This window comes from Miniopterus natalensis, chromosome 8, assembly GCF_054644295.1.
Source record: "Miniopterus natalensis isolate mMinNat1 chromosome 8, mMinNat1.hap1, whole genome shotgun sequence".
Taxonomy (NCBI): Eukaryota; Metazoa; Chordata; class Mammalia; order Chiroptera; family Miniopteridae; genus Miniopterus; species Miniopterus natalensis.
In genome coordinates, this window is record NC_142088.1 from 72,450,898 (window position 1) to 72,478,277 (window position 27,380).

Below are 27,380 nucleotides of genomic sequence, written 5' to 3' on the forward strand. Positions count from 1 at the left end.
CTGTGTGATGAAGGGTTCTAGACAGCAGACCTACAGCCTGTGTGGCCTAAGTGACTTTGAGGAAATAAATCGGGGTGTATTACATCAAATGTCCCCCTCCTCCACTTTGCATTGTGGCCCCTTTCCTTCTTACTACTTTTAAATTCCCAGAAAGTGATTTTCAGGGAGACCTTTCTGAAAGTTCAAATAAAGCCATCACCTCTGTCCATCTTTTCTTATCCCAGCCTCCGCTTGCAGACCCAGAAATGCGCAGGCGCTGTGACACCCTCCCAGAACCCCTCTGCCCTCTTGCTTCTTGATCATATTACATCTCCTCAGGAGTTCTGATACCAAGTCATCGGTGGAAACGGAATTTGGACTTTCCCCAAAGGCATCCTGTTATCTGTCACATCTATTTTTCTACTTCTATTAGTCTCTGTATTGTCTGTTCGAACATTAAAGTATTATGTGCATCACACTTGGAAACGTCCACCACCCACCAAAGGCTAATGTGAAAGGAGTCAGTCGTAACAGGGGCTATATTACATGTTTGCTGTACTATAGCTGTAGAATCAGAAAACCCATATAGGAAAGGCGGTTAGAGATTCAGTTTGCGATCTCCTTTGCCTTAGCTGCTAATATGACAGTATCATTGATATCGCTGAGATCCCACTTCACTTTCTGCTTCTCAACCAGAGCAGAGCGTATGGAAAATAATTGTTCAGATTCTTTCAAAATGAAATGAATGGTTGTAGGGGGACGATTAATTTTTTTCAATGCACTTTATTCATCTTTGTGTCTCCACAAATGGATTAATGTTATTCTACTCAGTTTTTAGATGGAGCTGCATTGCAGAGCCATCATTCAAACCAGTCAAAGAAAAACTATTCAGAAAGCATCTCCTTATCTCCATATGTTTCCCCAAATTTCTCCAGTTCTCAAATAATTCTTTGATATATATAGTCTGGCCCCTCTCACTCTCTTACACTAGTCTCTTTGCCTTGTCATTTTTCTTCTTTTCTTTCTGTTTTTTATACATGTGCTTTCATCATCTGATCTTCTAAATCTACCATTTCTGGCTTATCTTACTCTGCTTGGAATATTGTTTTAGCTTCCTATGCTTAGCAAAATCCACTGGGACTTACAGGCTCAGCTAGACTGTCGTGTCTCATCTGAAGCCTTTTCTGATCCTGTTTCCCTCAATCAGATTCAGACTATCTCCTGTCTTTCACTCGCATGCTAATAGTTTTGTGCACCACTGTATTGTAGGGATACCATATTTTGTAAATTAATGAGCTTTTTCCTTACCTTTCTTATTTTAAACTGCGAATTTATCAACAAAGGCTAAGACTTAGCCAATGTTGTCTCATAGACATGGTACATATTAGGAATGTAGTAGAATTGTAAATGAATGAGTTAACATAACTATCATGTGCTTATGTCTTTCTCCATAACTTATCTTTTTTCATTTTTAAAATTTCTTCATTAAGAAACTTAAAAATAATTTCCCCAGTAATAAGTATATATTGGCATATGTATTTATTTATATATTTATTTATTTTCATTATCACCAAAAGTTTATAGTTGACATTTGAGCTCACTCTTAGTGTACATTCTATGGGTTTTGACACATGTATAATGACATGTCCCCACCCTTCTAGGATCATACAGGATTGTTTCATTCTCAAAAATCCTCTGTGCTCTGCCTATTGATTCCTCCCTCCCCACTTAACCCCTGACAACCAGCAGTCCTTTTACTGTCTCCATAATTTTGTCTTTTCCGGAATGTCACATAGTTGGAATCACACAATTGCAGCCTCTTCAGATTGGCTTTCACTTAGTATTTGCATTTGTACCCTCCATATCTTTTCAGCCTTGATAGCTCAGCTCTTTTTAGTGCTGAAAAGTATTTCCAACATCATTATTGCTGGGTAAAGTAGTCTTGGTTGTAGGTTCTGGCTTTTCATCACATTAAATATTTCATTTCAATCCCTTATGGCCTGAAACTTCTCTGTTGTGAAATCATTGATCAGTCTTATGGGAGCTTCCTGTAGATAACTAACTGCTTTTCTCTTGCTGCTTTTTAGATTATCTCTTTGTCTTTAACCTTTGCCATTTTAAATATGTTGTGTGTTGGTGTGGGCCTCTATGGGTTCATCTTATTTGTTACTCCCTGCACTTCCTGGAATTGTGTGTCTTTTTCCTATGCCAATGTAGGGAATTTTTCCATCGTTATTTCTTCAAATAAGTTCTCGATTCTTTGCTCTCTGTCTTCTCCTTCTGATTCCTCTATGATGTAGATTTTGTTATGCTTCATGCTGTCCCAAAAGTCCCTTAAATTATCCTCATTCTCTTTAAATGTTTTTGTTTTTCTTTTTGCTTCTCTGATTCTGTGTATTTTTTCTACCTTGTCTTCTAAATCTCTAATTTGAAATTCTGCTTCATCCAATTATCATTTTATTCCTCCCAGTATTATTGATGTCAAATATGGTATTCTTTATTTTTTACAGATCCTTTTTATGGATTCTATGTTCTTTTTCATGCTTTTGTAGTTCTCACTAATTTCCTTGAGCATCCTTATAATGTTATTACTGTGAATTCTATATCTGATAGAATTCCATTTCATTGCCTCTATTTAATTTAGCTCTTTTTCTGGAGAATTCTTTCATTCTTTTATTTAGACCTTATTTCTTTGTCTTTGTATTTTGGATACCTCTTGTGTCTGTTTCTATGTATTAGACAGATCTGCTATGACTCCCACTCTTTGTGGAATGGCTTTCTGTAGTAGGAGACTCCCAGTTGTGCAGTCTCCTTGATCACCTGTGTTGAGTGCTCTAGGAATGTTCTTTGTGTGGGTTATGTGGCCCTTGTTGTTGTAATTGAGTCTTGATTGATATTTGTCCATTCTTGTGTGGCAAGGACCTTCAGGCTGGCTGTGAGTCTCATTTCTGACCACAGCATGAGACCACATGAAGTGGAATTTGCCTCAGCAGAGCTTAGTGCCTACTGAGGTCCTTTTTTGGATATGCTGTTTATGAATCTTGTTGGATCCTCCTTTGATGTTGTCTAAAGCTGGCCACTGGGTGTATCGGTTCTGGGCCACTTGGTAGAGACTCTGGTGCAGGCCAATGTCAGTTGCTATTTATGCCTGGCCCTTGGAAACCTGTTTGCAGCTCCAAGTAATTCTCAGTTTGTAGCTGTCCCTACTGAACTTGGGTGGGTGCAGGAAGGACCAAGATGCACACCAAGGCCAACTTTTACCAGCCCTGGTACAGGGGCAGTTCAGCAAAAGTCTTAAGACATTCCAACAATATCCACCTCCACCCTCCACATCCCTTTGACTGCCAGCTGCCTTTTAGGCTCAGTCACTGAAAGAGCCTCTGGCAAATGTGGGATTATGGGTGAGTAGATATCCTGTGAGGTGGAGGTGCTGTTCAGGTTTCAGGTAAAATGGTGGGTATGGATCTGCCCCAGAGCCACAAGACTCAGTCTGTCCTGGATTTTGGCTTGACCTCAGCAGGGAGGAGCCACTAGGGGTCAAGTTTGTGGAACCACCAGAGACCAGAAAGTAGATTTGCTGGAAGCCAGGAGGAGGATTATATCGGATCTCCCATGAAGGGAAGCACCAGGCCATTTCATGGGAAAGTGGGGGGAATGGCCCTGCCCCAAAGCTAGACAACTCAATCATTGATACCCTCTGAGTCTGCCCAGACCTCTACACCCTTACTCCAGCTGCTGATTTTTCAGCAGGGACTAAGCTCTGTGAGGTGGGAAAAGAGGCAATTGCTTTCCCTCAGACTGATGCCACTCAGAGAGGAGTGCTCCACTGCAGAAAGGTGGTGTCTGAGGTAGGAGAGAATGACTCAACACATGGATTCTGGAGGTGTACCCCCACTTCCCTCCCCAGAGCTGGAAACACCAGACTCTCCTTAAGTGACTCGAGTCCTCCTCACCCTTCCTCCACCAGAATCCAGAGTGTGTGGCTGTGAATGAAATTTCGTGCATTAGCCCTTTAGGAGTGTGCATGCATCTCCAGTAGCCTCCATCTCTCCCTGGCAAACAGAAACCCGCTGCTTTTCACAGCCAGATGTTATGTGAGCACCTCTTCCTGGCTCTGGTGCTCTGGGCTAGGGATCCCAGCATGGAGTTTAGGCCCCACCTTTCTCAAGGGGAACCCCCTACAGCTGAAATATACCCCCTGGAACCTCAGCTACTGCCTGTGGGAGTGGGATTAGCCGTTTTTGCGTCTCTGCCCTTCCTACCAGTCTCAGTATGGCTTCTTCTGTAAGTTCTTGATTATAATACTCCTCTTCAGCCACTCTTCAGTTGGTTATTCAGGTTGATTGTTCTTTAATTTAGTTTTAATTCCAGTTTGGTCCTGGGAGGAGGTGAGTTTACCTTCTACCTACTCTGCCACCATCATGAAATCCCCCTAGCCTTTATTCTTTATGCAATGATGAGTAATAGAATAATTCTTTAATTGGGTAATGTTACAGTCAAAGCACTGAGAGGAAGATTTTGATTTGTCATTTTTTAGACATAAACAAGTGAGGAGAAAGAAGGGAGAGAGAACAGTGAGTAATAATCTATGGCCAATACCAATCATGAATTTCTAAGAATCAGAAATTACCCTTTTAAATTGCTCTTACATGTTTTCATTCACAAAGTAAACTGTTATTAGGGAAGATTGTGTTGTAGCTACACATACTCATAGGGAGGGTTTAATTACACCCTATTGTAGCAGTCAGATTACTGAAGCACAAGGAATCACCACCTCTCAAGAGCCTCTTAGGGGGGAAAATAGTAAGGACATATTTCAAGTGTTTTTTTCTTCTAGATTCCAAGTTATGCTTGAATTTAGATAATTCTTATTCTCAGTTCATCATTGCTTCATTTAAATTTAAGTTCATAAGAACATTAACTAGAATAAACAAATTAATTCAGACACATAGATGTTTCATTACTAAGTCCTCATTCCTATGGTTATTTTACTGATATCCAATATTTTTGGAAGATGTAGTAAAAGGTGTTCATATGATTCTACATTACAAACAGAAAAATAAACAAAAATACCTATATTTCTTCATTTGTGGCCACGGACTCCTTGAAATTGCATGAAGTAGAATAAAGAGGCGAGCTGTGGGAAAAATGTGTATGGGAGATAGCCAAGCCTGGTTCCACCGTCTGCATTTTTCAATTTGTTTTCTTATCAGCATGCCTATAAACTGGAAAGCATTAGGCACAGACTCATTGATAAGCATATGATAATTTCTTCCCATCTCCCTCAACTCTCTTTTAAAAGAGATTCATCTATGGAATCTCTTTTAAAATTTTCTCCATTTGAAATGAAATAAAAAGAGTTACAATACAAATATAAAACCAAATTGCTTTAACATCAGAGGCTAAAATGCATATATACATCATGCTTTATGCTAATCCTTGGATGGATGAGAGAGAAGAGTTAACTCAGTTTGCTCCCAATATAAATATCAGTGAAGGATTTCCTTACCTATGAGGGTTTGAAGGTTAAACTGTTGCATGCCACCTGGCAAGTAAGATTTCGAGAACAAAGCAAGATAATTGGCTTAGGTTTATTTCAGGAGGAAGTGAATCCATTAAGAAGATTTCTGAAGGTTTTCAGAATCAATGAGAAGGTTGGAACTCCAGGACTAGAAAACAAGCAGGAGCCACGAGGAGCTAGGCATTGTTGAACACAGGAATGTATTGAGTAAAATTAATGAAGATGCTGCATGTGACAACTACTTCAGTGGGCATTTCACCTCACCCTTGCTGGACCCTTGAGGTTTCACTGATGCTCTTGTGCATAATTTCTCAGCTATAATTTATTCCTGCAAGAATCAGAGTCAAGGTGGGGTCATCACCTTGGGATGTTTTATCTGGATTTTTGTCTTTATGATTGGGAACTAGGCACTGCTTTCCCCCAATACTCACCTAATGGAAGAATCCTCCAAAATAAGAAGGGAAATCAGAACTGAATGGTCAAATAAGGGGAAATGTGTACACTACGTTACTGATATGGAGTAAAAGGGGATAAAGTCATTAACCTGCCATCTTCAGATGCTTAACTTTTTAAGATAACTTGATAAGAATGTTTGATTCTCTTCAAATTATGATCATATCTTTAATGGCCAATCTCTAGCTTCAACTATTATTTTTTTAATCTTGACCGTCTATGTACAGGTACATTGGTCAGCATCCATAACCTGATTTTGGTTTCTTCAACCCTGTAGACCACCCAGAGTGCTAGTACCACCACTTTCTAAGTGAGTATACTACATATCAGAGAGGTTAACAAGTGTTTTGCCCAGTTTTTCAAAGAGCACTGACAGAGTTCGGTTCCATGTCTCTGTGATAGAAATTCCATTTTTCTACATTTTTTTTCATTTTTATTTTTCAAGTTCTTCTGCCATAACACATATTAGGCAGTAACATTTTACCCTAAATTAAAGTTCTCATACATTGGTTTTATTTTTCTTTACCTGCTACACTGACAGTGATTTGTAGGTGCTTGCATTAGAAATCTCATTAGATTGTAAGGTTTTGTCTTTGTATAACTCAGGCTGAGCACAGTGCCTAGCATATAAAAGATGACAGATACATATTCACTTTTTGATGGAGGACTATAAGAAATGAAATAAGGCAATATAATGGGGTGATAAAGGAAAAATGAAAGAAAGTGGAGTAGAGGAAGAAAGGGATCCATTTTGATACATATACATCAGCTCATAAGAATATTTTTTAATGAGATAATAATGTTAATGATTCTCTTCTGTGAATCCCAGTTGAATACTTGGGGCCAATAAATATTTTTATTATTTTTTCAATTATTAAGATGATCTATTTATCATAAAATCTTCTCTTATTCTAAATGAGATTTATGTACTGATGTTGCCAAGAGTCTGCTGTTAACTTCATTGATTGGAGTTGGTCTTCAGTTCTTTCTTTGCTAACTTTTACCTGGTATCCATTTTCCTCCAGAAATTGAAGTATGGATAAGAGGGCTTTGGAACTGAGAAGTGACTTACATATTTATGACTTTAAGACAAAGGGTTATATTTCACTTCTTTGAAAATGCGTAATGTTCTGTAACGGTTTTAAGAAATAAGAACTCTTTGAAAGGGCTTCCTTGATATGAATAATTGCAAATGTCAAGGGATGAGAGTCCTCTGATAGTGATTATGTCTCCAGAATGTCAGGTGCTGGTGCAAAGGTGACATGAATGATTTGAATGAGTTGTTCTATATCCCAGTGATGATCCTGCAGAGAAATGAAAGCAGTACTCAATAACCTACAGAGAGATTTATTCAAAGTCAAAATGTCAGAGGTAATCAAACTATTTAACTTGTGTTCATAGCTTTACTTTGAATTATATAAATGGACATTCAGATTTTATTGCATACTGGTAAATTAAGGAAACAGAATTTTTATAATGTTGAATGAGGCACTGTGGCATTCAGCAATATATCCATAGTCTTTGCGGTGATATTTTAAATGAATTATGATTGTTAATAAAATTTCTGCATAACATTTTTCTTTTAAGTTTAACATACATGCCGCAAATATGCAGAGCTAATCCTTGTGAACCCTCCCATCTACATAATGCCCAGAGTAGAAACAGAACATTGTTCATATCCCAGAAGGCCTTGCTCTGCCCTTTACTAGTCACTACTCCTTTCCAAGGGTAATCATTATCCTGACTTGTAACATCTTAACTGACTATTATACACAGCACTGCTATGAGCATTTTTATATGTGACCTTTGAAATTATATATATATATATATATATATATATATATGTGTGTGTGTATATACACACACACACATATGTATGTTTATGTATATATATGTGTGTGTGTGTGTGTATGTGTGTGTGTGTGTGTATGTGTGTGTGTGTGTGTGTGTGTGTGTGTGTGTTAGGTATATACTGATATGTTATCCATCTGGATACACAGAGTGTCCCAAAAATGTATGTACACTTTAACAGCTGATAGATAAATTTTGAAAATGAAATGTATTTTAATAAACACTGCCTTTGTAAGTATTCAAAGTGTGTGTATACATTTTGGGGGGACATCCTGTATATTCATATACATTTGTGTTAGTATATACAGACAGTCCCTGACATACGATGGCTTGATTTACAAATTTTCAATTTTACAATGGTGCAAAAGAGATTCTCATTTACTAGAAACTATATTTTGAATTTTGATCTTTTCCTGGTTAAAATACTCTCTCTTGATGATGGCAGCAACAAACCAAAGCTCCCAGTCAAGTATGTGAGCATGAGGGTAAACATCCAATACTCTACAGTGTACTGGATTAGTAGTGATTTCTGGATATTGTGTTCTGAGCACATTGAAGGTAGGCTGGGCTAAGCTATGCTGTTCAGTAAGTTAGGTGTATTAAGTGCATTTTGACTTATGGTATTTTCGACTTATGATGGGTTTTTCTGTACATAACCCCTTCATCAATTGAGAGGCATCTATATCTTAGATGGAGTTGCTGAGTCATATATATATAAAATGTATGTTCTGCTTTTGTAAAAAGTGTTACAGAGATGTACAAAGTCATTGTACCAATTTACTCTCCCACCAGAAGTACATGAAAGTTTCAATTGCTTTAGCTCTTTGTCAGCACTTATTATTGGCTTTCATCTTCATTTTAGCTATTCTATTTGTAAAACCAAAATACTCTGACATTTTTGTCTACTTATATTTTTTCCTGTTACCAAAATAATCTAATTGCTATTAATCAAAATAAGGGCTTTTTATTTATAAGTTTATACTTAAATGTTTTTAAAAGTTGTTGAAAATGTTTTTTAGACTGAAATGTAGCATATTGCTGAAAGGGGAAAATTTTACTTCACTGGAACCAGGTCCATTAATGGAATATGGCTTAACTATTTTTTTACTTATTAAAATTTTTTAAATGTCTTGCAACATCTATGTGTATGATGGCTTATTCTTACACTCTCTTGATAAAAAACAATGATATGCATATTTATGTTTTAATACTGTTCATATAATGAAAGTCTTTATTGAAACACGATAACATCTGTCCCTAATAATGACTCTCAGTCACTGAAAATCTTCCCTTGTGTCATTTATTTCCAAAATAACATTACATTAAATTAATTTTATAACAAATATTTAGTTTACTTTAATTTAAATTCATTAATAAATTGATAAGCTGTCATGATTAGAAATTAAAATATTTTCTTGGTAAATTAAAAGGCAAAGGTTCCATACAAATTTTGGAGCCTGTTTTGGAACAGAGTGTATGATGAGATTGGAGTATGGTTGATGATCCAAAAAGAGCCAAAGAGATGGTTATCTGAAGGTTAAAAGTCTATAAGGGCAGGGCAAAATATTGTATACCAACTATACATAATTTTTTCAAAGTAAAAAAAATACTTATTTACTTCAAAATTAGTATTCTTAACTGGGGGTGATGTCGCCTCTCCCTCCTCCAGGGGACATTAGGTAATGTCTGGAGACATTTTTGGTTGTCACACTGAGGGAAGGGGCTGCTACCAACTTCAAGTATGTAGAAGCGAAGGATCCTGCTACTCACTCTCAATGTGAGGGCAGTCCTTCCAACAATGAAATGTCCAACTGAGTGTTAACAGTGTCCAGGTTGAAAAGCCCTGCTCTAAGTTACAAAACAATCTTACTGTCATTTGTTTCAAATTAAATAAAACTAAACACCTGTTCATGTACCCACATGCCAGACTAATTTCTGTAGAACTACCATCATTTTTATTACCACTAAAATGAATGTGGTTACTGTATTTATAAATATACTAACTTGTATAATTTCCATGTAAGTGTGAATGTGATCAACTCTTTTTAGCATATTTTATACTTAATGTATGTTTTCCAGTCTTTTCTGTTTGACTACATGTTTTTCACTTCTGTCTCTCATTGGACTTCTACTTTCCAACACATACTGATATTAAAAGGCAAGCATATACTTTTCCATAGTTATAATTTCTTCATGATATTACATATATTACTGTAACTCCTTTATATTTTTATGTCTATTTATAAACTGCCAATGAGCCACTAACACTGAAGCTGCTGTACTAGAGCCACTGCCAGAGGCAAATGTCTTTCTGTTCCTTATTAGCAACCCTTTTCTTTTTGCAGACTAGAACCTATCTAGCAAAGAAGATGAGAATACTAGTTTTCAAGGGAGTCTTGGAAATGTATATTTCTGGCTTCTAAGGACCTATGGTGATAAAAGATTGTAGAGGGCAGGCATGGAGTTGAGTTCCAATACACAATACCCAATATATATCTGTTGGTGAGACTCCTGCTTATCTAAGTTTTTATTAGTATTGTCATTGTCTGGTGCACAAAAGTGGGTTCATGTTGAAATCATTTTTTTCATTTTGTGTCTTTTGTCACTTGACAATATCTCAGTGAAACTTCTCCAAGTCAGCTGATGAGGCATTAATTTATTCTCTTCAAAGCCTGAATGTTATAACATAATGTGAATGGGTCATAATCCATCCAGGCATTCATTTTAGTGGGTTTTCACCTTGACCTCTCTTTTTGGCCATCGTAAACACTGCTGAAATAAATATCACACTATTCATCATTCTCTACATATCGGTGCTTTTATTTTCCTGTAAGACAAGGTCCCAAGTTTGGGATTGCTGATGAGATGAAATATGTTTTGTTTTCAACTGCTGTATTGCTTTCCCATGTAGCCATAACACTTTGTATTTTCACTATCAACATAGGAAAGCACCCTTTTCACCACATCTCTGCCAGTGACATGTTATCTGAGATGGTTTCTTCATTATAATTTTTTCTCAGAAAACAAGTCACAGTAGAGGGCAATCCAAATACTATCTGAACTTGACTGTAACTTTATAGATTCTCTTACATCGTTACAATCCATGGGGATTTTAAATAATTCACAGTTTTCTAAAGGAAAATTATCATGAAAATCCCTTAAATCAGTGAAGGTGGAATAGTGTTTCAGTAATATTTCAGTTAAAATAGATCCAATATTCAATTACATATTTTTTTATTTTGCTGTTTTTTGTTTGTTTGTTGTCTTATAAGCTGGCTAAAAGTTTGGAAGAATCTGCTGTGTTTATATCAGGTATTGTCTCTGGTTGGCTCAGTCACAGTAAGCTAATTTACACTGTGATTACTCTAAAAATCTAAAAATCTTAACGAGCTTTAACATCAAGTGCTCATGTCTTGCTGTATATCCATCACAAGTTGGTTGGGGGTAGGGAGAGAGTTTGCTCCATGCCTATTTACCACCATCTGAAGCATTGCTGGTGGTTGTGGCAGAAAACTGAAAATCAGCTCTGAAAAAATTCTGCACAACAGTGACACATATGGTGTCCAGTCACTTGGTAATTAGCAATGTTGACTAACACATTTATTAGAATGATTTCTTGGAACATTTCTTACATATTTCTCAACTTGTCATGTTTCAGCATGTAGTATTTCAGTTGCTTCCTCTGCCCTTAGTGGTGACTTGACCGATTTTGAATTATTTTGTAAATGTATTAACATCCTTAATTTTGAAAAACTGGGTAGTTGGGTTGCTCTGTAGATTTAAGAGTTAAATGGTCACACAGCTACCCATTTCTATTTGTTACACTATTCAGGTGGCTCACTGAAAGAATTGATTAATGGTATCAAAAATATTATGACAGTTTAATCAGTAACATTAGGATAAATGACATTAATGTTTGTCATATTTTCAATGTGATTGAAAACTAGCTACAGCCCTTGATGATTGCCATTTGGATCCAGTTTAATTTCATCAGAGTGCCCACCTCCTACCTGAAAATGTTTGCAGCTCTCATATTGTTAAGGTAGCGCTCAGAGTTTGTGATTATTATCTGAAACTATATGATTCATGGAAATACCTTGGTAATTGAAAGGGGGTTAGGAGATTATAAATGTACATTTTCTTGAAGGCAGCAAGTAATTTTGGTCCATGGAAAAATGATCTTTTGGACAATCTGTGGTATTGCAGCTTTGAGCAAGTGGCATTAAAATTCTGATTCCCTAGTGCTTGTTCTTTTGCATTGAAGCAGATGTCAGTTTCTTATTGATTCTGAAAATCATCCAATCTGTTCTCAAATATAAATGTAATTACTGGTCAGTGATTTTGGATAATTTATACATCTGATGAAATCGTGGAGGTTTTATTAATTATTTTGACTTAGAGCCTGTTCCCTTCAGAAAGCAGAGGATTTGGAACAATGTTCCTTTCAGTTGTCACTCCTACTCCTAATAATAGTCAAGTGTGCTTAAGTAGCCTGGGTGCGGATGATCTGAACTGTCATTACTCCCAAGTCCTAATCGGAAGGTTCAGATCCAAAGAGGGGTTCCCTCTAAGTCAGGAAGACTTTGGGTGACTGTTTCATACATTGCTTGTGAGAGGCAAGTGGAAGTAGTATACAAAAGATGTAAAACTTAAGCTTTAGGTGGCTAAAATAAAGTTGGTTTTGTTTGTGTGTTTTTTGGTTTTTTTATGAGGGACTGTGAAAGTCACTAAAATTAACTTCCATAAAATTTTAAGAACCTGAGAGACAGTCCTTAAACTTTTGCCTAAGATTGACCTATAGATATTCAATAATAAGCTTATTTACTATTTTCTATTATTACTTGAAAACTTCTTAAATGAAGCAAAAGCAGTAAATATAGGGTGTCCTCCAAAAATGTACATACACTTTAACAGCTGATAACTCATTTAATTTTCACTCCTTTTCAAGTTTAACTGATTTGAAATAATGGGTGAAGCTAGACTAAGCTTTGAATAAAGAAAATTTATCCTAAAGTGCCTCTAGGCTTTTTTTATGGGGATACATGAAAGATAAAGTTTACACCACAAAACCACAACAGTTGATGTATTGAGGGCGCACAAATACCGAGAGAAATGATTCTTGATGTTTGTGATTCCACTGCTTCATGTTATCAGCAGTGTCTGGACCAGAATGGTCATCAGTTTGAAAAGAGGGATTGACAGAAAAATTATTCATTTTGTAGATTCTTTTAAATTTTGAAAATGAACTGTATGTTAATAAACACTGACTTGATAATCATTCAAAGTGCTTATACATTTTGAGGGACACCGAGTATTATTTGTCAATACCTCTCCTCCTTCCCTGCCTGGCACTGTCACTACTGCTGCTACTGTTCTACTACTACTCATAACAGATAATTTTCACATCAACATAATATCTAGAACTGGCCAATAGTTTGGGAAAATTTACACACTGGATGAAGCCATAGAGATTTTGTTTTGATTTAGAGTTTATACTTTTCAAAAAGCTCAGGGTTTTGAGCCAGATTATCCTCTGTGAGGTCAGCCTTGTTTCTCGTAGTAGCCACATGTGCTATGTGTTCTATATCCATCATCTCATTTATTCTTCACAGCAGATATCCAAGGTAGGAGTGAGACATACACATTTATTAAAGAAGAGAACTAAGGTTTAGAAAGCTTAAAACAGTGCCCAAGTCACTGAGGTTTTAAACCTTGGCTGTCTGATTATAAAGCCCACACTTTTAAACACACTGCTGTGTATTTCTTTCTTCCCCCCTGCCAAATTATTTTTATTCTATTAGCATTCCTACCTGTAATATAAATATCAGGTAGGGGTGGAGTGATTAATTAAACACTCCAACTGTTAAATGCTTGCCAACTCACCAGAATCAAAACAGAATATCAGTGAAAATTTCTGGATATAAACACTGCTTTCATCACTCTGCACACTGAGATTAGAAACCTAGGACCTCATAATTAATCAAACTGTTATTTCAGGAGTTCTCAGGTTTGCTGTATTTGCTTTTGTGTAATGACCCTATAGCGTGCTGGGACACTTGGACGCTAGGCCAGCTTCCACCTTCTTAGTAGAATTTTCAATCAAAATAACAATTTGCCTTGCAGTGGACAGTGTTCTATTTCTCCAACATGTGGATGAAACATGGTTCTGTGGAGGCTAAATTATCACATCGGCTAGCAGTTTGACATGTTTATTGTTAAAAATATTTTAGAGTGGGTTATAAATAATTTATACTGTTGTTGTTGATATTATTTTGTTGATATTTTGTCGATATTATTTATTGTTGATATTATTGGAGCTGTTGTTATTATTTTGGAAGACTCTGTGATGTGTTCAAATTAAAATTTTTTCTTGAACCCTAAGGCACAGGTCATTATCACTGCTCTGCTATTTGGGAAAGAATTGCCAGAGAGATTGGGGCACAGTGAGGTGGGTTCACTTAACAGTTGAAAGGAATTTTAACTTCATTTGCTTTTGTCAGTGGATCTATGTATCAAGTTCAATAAAATCAGAGAGATTCTATAAAGCTTATGAAATGCATTTTTAACACTTTTATAAAAGTAAAGACCCAAAATTGAAGCCTTTCAATCAGCTCATTTGATTTACTAAAATGATATCTAGTATAGTCTTCAGTCCCTTAAGTATGCAAAATATTATCTCAAACCCAAGCCAATTTTAAGGTAAAAGAAAGAGATTATTAAAGATGAAAACTTGTTGAAAATATGGATTTAAAAGTTTCAATGCTGAGAGTCATGTGATTTCTAAATGACAATTTGATAATGATATGATAGGGAAAGAGACAGCTATTCATAATTAAAAGCAATACAAATATATGCATTAAATAAAGGCAAATTGAAAACAGACAAATAAAACACTTGGCTCTTCAGCTATTGTTCTATAATAAGAAAGTTTTTAAAAAGTCTCCTAATATGTTGGGTTTTTGGTTTGTTTTACATGTTTTCTGATCCAGATTTATATCTTTGAAAATAATATCTACTATCAACCTGACATAAAGAGCAGTTCATTGCGCCTGACATCTTCTGGGAAAGAAGGGATTATTTTTAATGGGATTGCTGACTGGTTATATGAAGGTGAGTTGGATAGATTTCATTTCCAAAGAACACAAATGACATAGTTGAATACAATATCTCTCAGACAAATCTGCTCGTTCCAGAGCAATACTTTCAGCACCATTTCTTCTCCTCATTTCCTCTCAAAATTGCCTTCATGCTCTCATATCTTTGCATGTGCTCATATTGTGACCGGTTGTGATTTATATCTACTTGTGTGATTCCACATTTGGTATATATACATTTTGTTGAGGCCAGATAGATACACAGATTTTATTTTTGGTAAGGCGTAACTCATGAAAGTGAGTGATCACCTTATAGCACTCAGGAATTAGATGTTGAATTTTTCTGACTCTCTAGGAAAAGAAAAAACAAAAAACTTTACTGCTCAAAAAAGCCATTTGGTTTTAGTCATTCTTATTAAGAACATTCTGTCATATTTTAGAAACCATTGCATGTGGAGGAAAATAAAACCTGCTTAAAGAGTTATTTGCAATATCTATTGAATTACTTTTTAATAATAACTGAGAATATGAAAACACCAGGAGAGGAAAACCTCTGTCCAGTTTTCTTACATACCAATTGTCAGCTGAGCTAGAGGCACCTGTTTCCTGGGGAAGACTCAGAGCTCGAGTTTAATACCTAGGTTTCGGACTCTGCAACCGATTGCGGCAAATATGTCAAACTTTAAACTAAATTAGTTTATTTCACTAGAAATTATAAAGCTAAGTATCCCCCAGAAAGTACATTTTCTGGAACAACATTGGCAAAAGCAATCTCTCCACCTCAGAGTCAATGGATTTAATTCTCTAAAGAAAAGTAAATTACTCAGCTCATTTATTTCTTCACCCCGTCTCTCATCCAGCACATATTATTACAGGCCTGCTATGTCCCAAGCACTTGTCTGGGTCTGAGATACATCCGGGAACAAAACAAAGTACTGTGAGATTAAGAGACAGATTTTGCTGGGTGGAGCTATTTTATCAACAAAGAAATGTTGTAGCCCTGGGTGTCTATTTATTTATTTTTAATGCATTTATTGGAGTGACATTGGTTAATAGGATCCCATAGGTTTCAAGTTTACATTTCTATGATACGGGATCTGTATATTGCACTATGTGGCCACCACTCAAAGTCGAATCATGTTCCCTTGATATATATAGTGTATGTTTGAATGTATATTGATATATATAAAATATTTTTTGTGTATATGCCAGCATCAAATAATCAAAGCTTTGAGAGGCCAGAGTTTATCTCAAGGAATAGTGGTAGCTGCTGTGGAAATAGTCATAACTTATGCTTTGAAATTTGAAAAATTGAAATACCAAAATAATAAGTAGGGTTCTTTGGTTAAGAGAGTCAGAAGCTAATTTTGCTTTTCTTGTTTCAAAAAGATAAATTATTTGAAGGGCCCAGGGTGGCCCAGCGAATTGAAGAAACAGGTGAAGAACAAATATGAACCTGGGTAGTTCTGGTAAACTAGGTAGCCAGAGCTAACCATCTCGGGCCCAGAGGAGCTGGATAAGACATGCCCTTGATCTTTGAACTATTGTTGGGCTATGTGAGGCCCTGACAGGTGAGGACACCGGATCAGTGCAAGGTGGTAAGCTGTCAAGTCACAGTGATACCAAGATTCTGCAAAGAACATGGAGGGAGAGTTAGGTCAGTCTAGGGATTTGCAAATATCTCCTGAAGGAGAAGCTCCCTGAGGTGAGCCTGAAAGATGAAGAGGAACCATAAGAAGGAACTAGGAAGGGGAACCCGAGCAAGAGTTCAGGCTCGCAAAGGCCCTGTGGGGTGAAATCGCAGAGTGAGTGCTGAGGGACTAAAGCCTCCTTGTTATTATTGAGGCATGAAATTTGAGAAAAGGGAAGGCAGCAAGAACCAAGGGATAGTGCCCCTAAAAATAATCTGGGATTTCAATTATTTTCTGCTAGAAAATGGGGAAACTAATAGAGCTTTACAAGTAAAGGAGTGTCAAGATTAGTTTCATATAAATAGATCATTTGGCTGCATCGTGAAGCTGGGATTGAACGGCGGAAAGAACTAGTGAGGGGCTATAAGGCGTTTTCTACATTCTCTCCAGAGATAATGAAGGATAGGACTCTGGTTAAAGCAGGAAGAAGGGGGGGGGGGGATTCTCACATTCATGAGGCAGTAAAGTAGCTGGATCTTTGTGGTTAAGTGGATGGGGCAGATGGAAGACAAGGATGGGTCTTTGCTTCTGGTTTGTGTCACTAGTAAAGAGTGGTGACAGACACAGTGAGCAGGGATTCATAAAAAGTATGGACATCAGGAGGAGAGAAATAGTTTAGTGGGAACATTGGTGCTTCACAGTGAGCTGCTATGATGCATCACTTGGCAAGTTGTGATCCTCAACATCAAAGAGCTTTTAGTCAACCAGGGGTATGCTCGATGTAAACCGTGCTGACTTGACCAGTGATCAAGATGACTTGGGCCTCTGTTTTTTAGGGATGTCTTCAGATAGTTTATGGTTTTACATTTTTAAGAAAATTGTAAGGAGAGAAGTTAAAGATCATTAACTAACAAATTGTAAGGGTTTTTTTAATTAGAAACTAAAAATCTATATATTTGGGCTATGAGTGAACAGTGTGCTAGGGGATAGGCAGGACAAATAAGTAGCAAAAACTTCTGTGATGACGTTGTAGGTCTGACACATTCCAAAGGAGAAATGGAAAAATGATAGTTTTTGCCATTCAAATTAAGCTCAATCCTTTGGGCTCTTATGTTCCAGGTACACTAGGCAACTCCATTTGTGATGTGTGATTTAATCCTTGTGATGCTAGTACATCTAGTCACTTACTGAAGAAACCAAGATTTGGGGAGGAAAAGCGACTTGGGACATGGCCTCAGAGCTCATGAGAGGTAGAGCTGGCACTTGAATATGTGTCTTCAAAGCCAGAGCGGAGTCCTAGCCAGCCCCACCTGTCACAGTGCACTGCCCTTCATTGTTTCCTTAAGGACAGCATACATTATGCAACTAAGCTGTTAGATCTCACTGGTCTCTCCCCAGCCATGGACTCTGAACCCCACTGTTCGTGGACTTAAGTCTGCTTTAGTTCCAAGAGAAGGGACCCTACCAAGGGAATCCATGTTAAGGTTTGGAAGAGGGATTTAAGCATATTTTTTAGGACCTCATACTCATGTCATTGATTTTCCCTCAACATTTTATCCCTTATCCTAACCTATGCTTCCAGGGTCCCACGTGTACCTTAACTTCCCACAATCGCTTTGCTTGTCCAGTGTGCCAAGAACACCCAGAATCCACAGCTTCTCTTTTCCCTTAAAAATCCTTCCCAAAACACAGTGATTTCTACCAGGAATGCGTATGATTTTCAACAGTCTGGCTGTGATAATCTAGTGTGGAGATTTCCCTTTTATTACTTTACAGAAATCAATTACAATCTGAATTAGTAGGTGTGGGAGACTCAAGGAGTAATATAAAACAGCTCCACTTGCTTTTTTAATTGAAATTTGCCTCCTAAATGTCATAAAAAGATTAGATAAGGAATCACATAAAAGATAATAAAATGTTTGTTTGGCAGATTTTAAGGGCACGGCTTAGTCTTCTTAGGACCAGTCCAATATGTAAGTGCGGGTACTGTCCCCACCACAGTCACTAATGTCAAGCCTTTAAAAGTGCCATTTAAAGCCTCCTTCTTTATTTCTGGTATTATTCAATTCTTAAGGGAAGTAAAACAAATAAAATAGAATGTATTTTAAAGAACTGATGAAGTTCAGAAGAAAAATGCATTATGCTCAAAATGAAACATCATTTTTAATAAAATTCACACAAAGCACATCTAATGTTATTCATATAAGTTAGTGTATTTAACATGGTAACTTAACTACATAAAGTGTCAGATGAATGTTTTGTTTTTTTAAAAAAATGTAAAATTCACAGTTGCCAAGTTTACGACTTTAAGCTTTTCCATAGTATTGAATCTATTAGATAAAAACAAAAAATGACTGTCACTTTCAATTGTTTAAGCATATAAAATAATGGAACTAAAATGCTCAAGTGACTTATACTTAAGCATATTAAAATATCCCTCATATTTTTACGGAACTCTTCTCTGAAGTTCAGTCCAACAGTTATTGTGCACGTGTATCTGCCAAGCATTGTCTGAGAGCAAAGCAATGAGGAGTGGGGGTTTCTGTGTTTCGGGTGCTTCCTACTTATTGGGGCAAAAACTGTAAACTGTTCTTTTGGAGCCAGGTGAACAGAGGTATGAGCAGAGTTAAGTCTGACAGGATAGGGGGGTGTAGGAAGCTTCACGGAGGAAATGATCTTGGCACTGAGCTTTAAGAATGACAGGACTAAAGAACTGAGAGAAATAAATTACAGGATAAGCAATATTTTTATCAACAAAATGTGATTGCTACTTTTTTATTGATAACAATGCAAAGGGCCTACTTTCACCATATATTTTGCCTTCCCTTGGACACAGGAAGTCACATAAATTTATTCCCTGATTCAAAAAATATGTGTTGAGCACTTACTAAATTCCAGTAAAACTGGACTGTGACAGATAAGCAAAAAACATCAGAAATGCAGCTACGGAAGGCAGAGAAAGATGGGATAATGGGCCTTGCTGAGTCTCTGGGGGGCGAACAAGCTAAGAACTCCAAAGTTACCGTTGGATTTGCGACCAGAACTTGACAAGAGCGAAATCAGTCAATTGTTGGCACCAGAAGCAAGACTGCAGTGGATGGAGGTATAAATGGGAAGTGAGAAAGCTATGAATATAGGCAGTTCTTTCAAGAAAGTTGACAGTGAGATTCTGAAAATGAAAGGGAAAAAAATCAGCAGCGGAATCCTATCTGTCTAAGGTGATAAACAGCAAATGGATACAATCAGCTTACTTTTCAGAACACAGTGGTTGTATATTAGTTTTCTGTGAGTCCTTTGTGTTGAGGCTGTTTTGAAGTGTCTGTGACATAAAACATGTGTCGAAAATTCTATCTGCTCGGCAGTGAGATTTTTAAATCAGGAAGAGTCCAACCTGCACTGAAATGGAATGGAATGCAATTTTTAAAAATACTTTGATTATAAATAATACAATTAACCTGGAAAGTTTTAATCCATGAGCAACGTCCCTATTAGTTGCAATTAAAGAGGACACTGAAGAAAATTCATGTTAAAGATTCTATTATTCATCTCCTCATTTCAGTTAGCCTTGCTTTTGCACCTGAAGGAAGCCACATAACTTTTATTTGTGCTCCCCTGCTATTTTAACATGGTTCTGAGGAACTAGTTTAGTCATAGGTCACTCCAAATAAATGAGAGTAGACAATATACGGTTTCAAATGAATGATGCCCTCAAAGCTGGGCCATTCTAATTCCTGAGAAGCGCTTGTGCACATATTGCAGCACCCAGGACGGAACCGCTTTGCTTCTTAGAAACCCTGAGCGTTGATTTTGGGTAACAAGATCAAGTCTCATAAGACTTAGAGTTTACACTCAGTTGCCATTTAGCTTTCTTCCCCCATGCAGATGACTTAGGTTTCCTCATCTGCATTGTAAGTTACTTGTGTGAATCATTCCAAATAGTGTTGGAAGTTTTATCTATGAGTGGGGCACTTATGAAACACAAGGGATATGCCTCCTCCTGTGCCCAACAACGGTTTAGACATTAACACCTGAAGCGGGAAGGGGAGGCAGCTGTCACCAGAACCTAAGAAGGGGGAACCCTGTGGTTTTCACAATAATAAAAGCAGTGAGTTTTGGTTGAGAAACACAGCCAGGCCCACCTACATGATTTCAATGGGTAGGAACCAAATAGTAAATACCATGCCCCAACTTTCTTCTCTTATTTGATTTGTCTGGTTTCAGGTTGGCCATTCCCAACAAAAGTCAGAAACCCTGGGAGTAATCTTATTATTCAAATAAAAAGTTTCCGTCCCCAAAAGAGGAGCACACAAGGTCCCTTCTGCTACTGTTTCATTGTACAGTGGTATTAGTCCAGGTATATATACCTGTCTGAGATTTATAACGATAGCCAACACTTTCGCTTTTTATGTAAGGTTCTGGGGGAAATGTTCCAGTTAAGAAAAGAAATAAGCTTATCATGTGGCCTTAATTGCTAATCATGTGTCTCTTCATCAACTTATTTGATTCTTCCTTTACCTTCTGCCAGAATTTTGACTAGACAGGCTATTTACCTGATGGGTGAAACCAGAACTTCATCCCTGCCAAATCGTGTTCCTTCACTTTTTCTTAATGAGAATCTACAATATCCATCTGAAATGGAAATTGGAAAATGAGATGGAATTGAACAAAGCAGTATTCGTGAATCTGCTGAGTTCCAAATATAGTTTTCTGTGCCCTCCTTGTAAAGACGCATCTCTTCCTGGCAGATGTGATTAATATCAGACCCAGCTCAGTGACTATTTTTTCTGTCAGTTTATTTTTCCCAGTCAGATTGAGCCCAAAATGGTCAGGAGGAAATTTCAGCTTCCAATTCACAGGGACATAATTATGACTATATTCTCTGTAGGAGATGGTTCCCCTTTAGGCAGAAGGACTTCGAAAACCACCAAGCTCATTATCATGAGGACAAAAACCAAAATGTGTTCAGTGGGTTAGCGATGTGACAGTGAAAGAGCACACTGTACTCCACGCCTGAGTTCCTAGATCTGTGCTTTCCTGGCTCTGTAGGAGGGACACCTGCATGCTCTAGGATGACATCCCAACAACAAGGTCATTGTCAACTAAATAGTGCCAAAACCCAGATGGAGCATGCTGTGTCACTATTCTAACTAGCCAGGTACATATAGCCAATGGGCAGCATTGTGAGAACAGTGAATGGCCTGGATCCAAGCCCATTGCCATTCTTTTTGCTATAAAGTAGTTCTTGTTTGGAAGTGACACTGTGAGGCGCATCATAGTCACGGATGTTGCTCCGTAAGTCCATGCATAGCAGTGCTGATAGAACTGCAGGCAGCAAAGCCATATCCACACCAAGAACATGCGTCTGTGTCTGTAATGACAAAACACTACGCTTCCTGATGGAGGGTTCCCATGTCAGCCACCAGGTAGTCAGCTGGAACTGCTGGGAAATAAGGCCATAGCAGCAGTTTAGTGACAACCACTATTGTTGGCAGGTAAGGTAGGGGCCCCAGGCAGAGTGATGTGCACTTCGTAGTCACACTGTCCCTCAGGTTATTGAGAGCATCCTCTGCTGCTGATGTGCCCTGGTGGACATTAAACAGAACACTTATGTCTTCACGTTTTTACACTTTTATCCCTTCTGATAAGTCTGTGCAATTATTTTCCCCTTGAATTTTCTTTTCATTAATTTTCTAATGTTACCCTTCTCATATTCCTGGTCAGGTAGCCACTTACTGGTTATTATGCATGAGTCAGGGATCCATGCTTCAAGCCAAGTCTCCTTCCACACACAGTGGAAAACCAAATATCTTGCTCAGAAGTCTGCCAACTCAGAGGATTTGTGCTTCTATAGCCTTGTGATGCCACCCCTGACTCAGGTTGTAGTGCAGAGCCTGTCCATCTCCGGCGTGTTCAAGTATATCCTGCAAACCTGCCCATTAACCAGGCCGGCATTTATTCCTCTGCAACTTGTGTTAGAAACCCATCTTGAGGCATAGATGTGAGACAAAGGAGAGGAGATAAAGCAGTGGCTGCAATACCATGAGCAGCTGACTTACGTGCTCAGGTCCAACCCCATATATCCCACTTCTGCTTGCAGTGGACTGTTGCTGTTTGGGTCTAGTTTTATGGTCAGTGAATCAGAGCCGTTGGTTCGTGATGGGCAGTTTGGGTTGCATAAGCACTTGCTATCCCACGGCCAGGCTAATTGCTTCCGCCAGGGCCTATAGAGAGCTGCTTTAGAAATAGAGAATATTTATCGGCACAGGAGAAACAGGCCTTTCTGTGAAGCTTGTATTGCCTGTAGTTTGATCATTGCATGGTGAGTGTCAGAAGCCCCACAGCATCTGTTGGTCATGGATGCTTGCATTGCCTTTGCGTCTTCTGGGTCACACAGTAAAGGTGCTAGGGAAGGTTGTGCCACGGCCTCGATATGCTGCATGGCCCCATCTTGCTCCAACTCTACCCAGAACTGGCAGCTTTACAGTTTACCTGGGAAATGGAACAAGGCAGCACACGCGAAAGTGGATCATATTTTCTTCAAAACCCAGGGTTCAGTCCCTCTTTACTTCTGTGTAAGTACAGTTCTAAGTCATTTGCTCTCACTTTAGAAGAGATAGCCCCGATACCCCAAGCAACTAGGTCTCCAACACCTCCCTAAGGATGCAGACTCCTACATAGAGGGATTCTTCTTCCACTCCAACCTTATGCCTTTAGAGGCTGACTCTGTCGACAGACTTGTGGGAATTCTGAGGTTCAAACTCTTCAGCCATAAAATTAGACACATATAGCTGCATTCCACTATAAAACGTGTTATTTATGAGGCTGGCCCAGAAGGCATAAATATACTGCCCATGTTTACACAGACACCCTTAAACTGTCACGGTCCCAGTACTTACCCACCAAGATCTCTATCTTAACTTTAAACAAGTGCATTTGAGCCCCCGATTTGTGTTGCCTTGTGCAAGCTTTAAGGTTAGCATAGGTAGGTAGTATTAATAAAGAAAGGGAGCAAGTGGAATCAGATATTAAGCTTAATAAACTGGGAGGCTGGCTCGGGTACCGGGCCTCCTTCATTAGGAAATTACAGCATTCCATTAAGCTTGATTTACTAGGAAGCTGTGGCATTCACAGGCTCATTCGCACACTCTGAGGGACTGCTGCATTGTCTGCGAAGGGGACTTGTCCTCCAAGCAGGCAGAAGGAGTCTCCCCAGGGTGCAGCCTGCCCAGGACCAACCTGCCGGCTACCAGGATGACTGGGGCTGGGAGGCTGGAAATTCTTTTGCTGAACACATGCTCTGTACAAGACAAGATGGTGCAGTGGGAAGTGCTTTTACTTTGAGGCATGAACAGTAGAAACCAAAATGTCAACACGAAGGGGTGGAGCCTAGCCTGGGAACGGGACTAGACTGGGTACGAGCAGAGAACCCTGAAAGGCCTGGGACGGAGCGGCCACGGGGAGGGCCTCGACTCACGGGTGGATGGTTTTAAATGTCAGCTTGCCCCTCACTGAAAACCAAGAAAAGCAGAAAATTGTGGAGAGGTGGCTGCACTGAGGAGTAGTGACGTCGTTTAAAACGCACAGCAAGCCTAAAGTGGCATTTCAGGATAGAGCTAAAGGAGTAAGCCTTCTGGCTTTATGCTCCTTCCAATCCCTTGCTAAAGAACACTACTGGCCATGCTCTAGAGGGCATGGGGGCCCTCCTGATGTACTTCATATAAGTTAACTTTCTGGGCCAGAAAGCAGGTATAGAAAAGTAGATAGAGGATCTAGGGTCACACAAAAGATATCCAGTATATTTCTTATTCATATGTGTGTATATATATATATATATATATACACACATATGAATTATATGTGTATATATATATAATTGATTTTCAGAGAGAGAGGAAGGGAGAGGGAGAGGGAGAGAGAGAAACACCTATGTGATAGCAAAACATCCATCAGCTGCATTCACACCCCCTACTGGGATCAAGCCCACAACCCAGTCATGTTCCCTGACTGGGAATGGAACTGGCAATCTTTGGTGCATGGGATGACACCCAACCAACTGAGCCACACTGGCCAAGGCCAGTATATTTCTTTCTCTATTTCCTTAGAACTTAAAATAGTTTAATGGTGAGAGAATGGAAATACGGCTAAATGCGTATGTGAATGAACGGCCACGTTAATAAGGTTTCACGCCACATTTTAGTCTTCATTTACTCTTCTCATTCTTTTCACTCTGGTAGTGCTTTCATCGCCTCTGTTCACATTGCTGCCAAGCCATGAGATCCGGACTTTCCTGCTTCATTCCTTCCTTCCCTTGCATCTGCTTTTCCTGGGATAAAAGGGGTAACTCAGAGGATGCTTCATGAAGTTGATACAACATACTGTATAAAAAATATACATATGCAATGGAGATTTCCAGGACAGATGTTTGTGGGTCACTGAGCCCACATCTCTACAGTTGGTTTCAAATAACACTCATTTATTCTAGAAGAGCTTCTGCATTCTCACATCGCCCACTGGTGGTCACCAGATGGAGAAAGGCTTGCCTTCCTGATGATCAATGATTCGCTGGTGCCTAACATGGTCGTTCCTCGGTTTACTGGAGCGCTGTACCCCAAGGGAAAGCAGTACCCGTATCCTAAGGTAAGTAACGTGCTGGTGCTAGCTTGTTTTCCCTTGCTCTGCACCAGTGATTTCACTGATAGTCTTCTCGGCTCATGAACAAGTTGTCTTTGGAGAAAAAAAGAAGCCCCCCTTGTGGACAGATAGCATTTTGGAGCTTGCAGCCGTCTGTACACACTGCTTGGATAGGAAGAGAGGAAGATGATTTGGGGTGTAGGGACGTTTACTTGGCTGTGTTTCTTTCCCTCTGATGCTCTCATTCTTGTCGTTCCTCACCCCCCCACTTGAGGCCCGGGCAATGGTATGTTCTGTGAGTTGTCAACAGGTGTTATAAAGGGGGGAAAGGCACTATGGTAAAGTATGTTGGAAATTCTTAGTTGGAAAAAAAACACAACTAGCTTCTTTCAGATGATTTCTTAGAGCACTTAATGTACTATATGTTAATGTGTATTATAAATCTCCTATAAAAAGTAGACTAAGCATAAAGAATCTGCAGAAGCATAAAGAATCACCAATAAAGAATAGACTAAGCATAAAGGATTTATTAGTATTAACTCCAGCACTGTTTTGGCAGAGCAAACTCTGGAACATGCTTTATGAAATGCTGGGGTAGAGCCACGGCCAGGCTTAGCGAGGGTGAAATTGTTTGACTGAGTGAGGCAAATACGGAAACCCTGCCCAGGTACCAAACTATTTGCAAGCGGGCAGGGAGGCTACTGGACAGGTTGCAAAAATACCGGGAGTGTGCTGTTTTTTCTAGTATGTACCATGTTTAATTACTTAAGGTCTCTATTTAAAAGTCTATTTTCCCCATGTTTATGTAAGAAAAGAAAAAAAGGCCCATGAGTGATGCCCTCTATGAGTCAAGATGTCTCATAACAAACTTTTAAAATTTAACGTTGCACATTTTAGCTCTTAATTAGCTAAGACACAGCTGCTGATTTCTTTTAGAAGTCATTTTTAAGGCATTCCTTTAACGAGCTGTATTTTGTATTTCCCAGCACGATAGATTTTATGCTTTTCAATTTGTGCATTGCATTAACTGGGAAAAGTACCAGACAAATTACCTATCACACATATTATTCTACACCTACAATAAAGGTATGACTTTCCCTATTTTCCTATCACCTGCCGGACTGAAGTTTTCCCAACATGGAAAAAAATGGCTTAAATATTGAGAGTCAGGACTCAGAGGAGAGTTTCTGCAATGAGATCTGTGCCGTTTTTCTCCCCACCCGGTCTTCCTTCCGCCGGGTGTGGCCTTAGATGACTGAGTGCCACCCAAGGAGGGCAGCGGGAGCGAGAGGAGTCGCATCCCAGGATCTTGAAACATTATTTTGGGGTCTCCTCTGGGCATACACTGGAAGTCACTCTTCAGAAGAAAATAGCAGTTTGACCTGACAGCAAAATAAACATATTCGCTAAGAGATATTTATTGTAATCCAAGAAAAATACTTGCAGTTTCTCCAGTTATAGATTTAGCCGTGTTTTATGGTTGACAGTTTGTGCCTGTACAGGATATTGCTCCTGCTTTTTCCAGAGAAAAACAGAAAAGCCTTCTAGATGCATTATGAATTCTCACACTGTTTGATTTATTTATTGTAGTGAAAGGCCATCTAATCATTTGGACACAAAATGAAGAACTAGTGACATATTGTGTAAAGTTTATGTCAATAGGTAAGATAGGCACACAGAGCTGTCCAGTGTGTGCACAGAACAAAGAGAATAAAATCAGCCACGGGAAGGGATGATTTTCTTATAATTCATTTCCCCCCCCAAAAAGTGGGGATTTTAGGATTCACATCTAAGAGCCATATGAATAGCTGCATCTTCAGGTTTCCTTCTCACTTATAGACCAATGGTGCTTGAATGTGGACATTCCTAGGTCTCATAATTTTAACAAGACTGATGCAAACAAATGAACAAGTAAATGCACCTGGGGAAATTTAAATATATCAGCAGTAATTCAGAAGATATGGGGTTGACAAACCTGGACACTTTGTTATTATTTAGTAAGTTATTAATTATTAGTTATTTAGTATTTCTTAATAGCAACGGTAAGCATAAAATAATGCAAATGTTTATCAACTGTATAAATCACGTGAGCTAATAATATGCTTTAGGTTTTCAGAGAGACTTTCATGGGCCTCTTCACAACTGCCTCTTCTTTCACAAATAAACCCACTGAGCTCCTGAAAGGCCAAGTCCTTCTCAGAAAGACACAGTTATTTAAGA

General features: G+C 38.5%; 1 protein-coding gene across 1 annotated transcript in view; it reads left to right on the forward strand.

Annotated features, from left to right (window-relative positions):
* Positions 1 to 27,380, forward strand: part of DPP10 (dipeptidyl peptidase like 10) — a 542,160-nt gene that overhangs the window by 434,928 nt on the left and 79,852 nt on the right. Inside the window, exons 8-9 of the mRNA XM_087819898.1 lie at positions 14,794 to 14,914; positions 25,012 to 25,166. Of these exons, the coding sequence (XP_087676024.1) occupies positions 14,794 to 14,914; positions 25,012 to 25,166 (276 nt within the window). The remainder of the gene's footprint in view (positions 1 to 14,793; positions 14,915 to 25,011; positions 25,167 to 27,380) is intronic.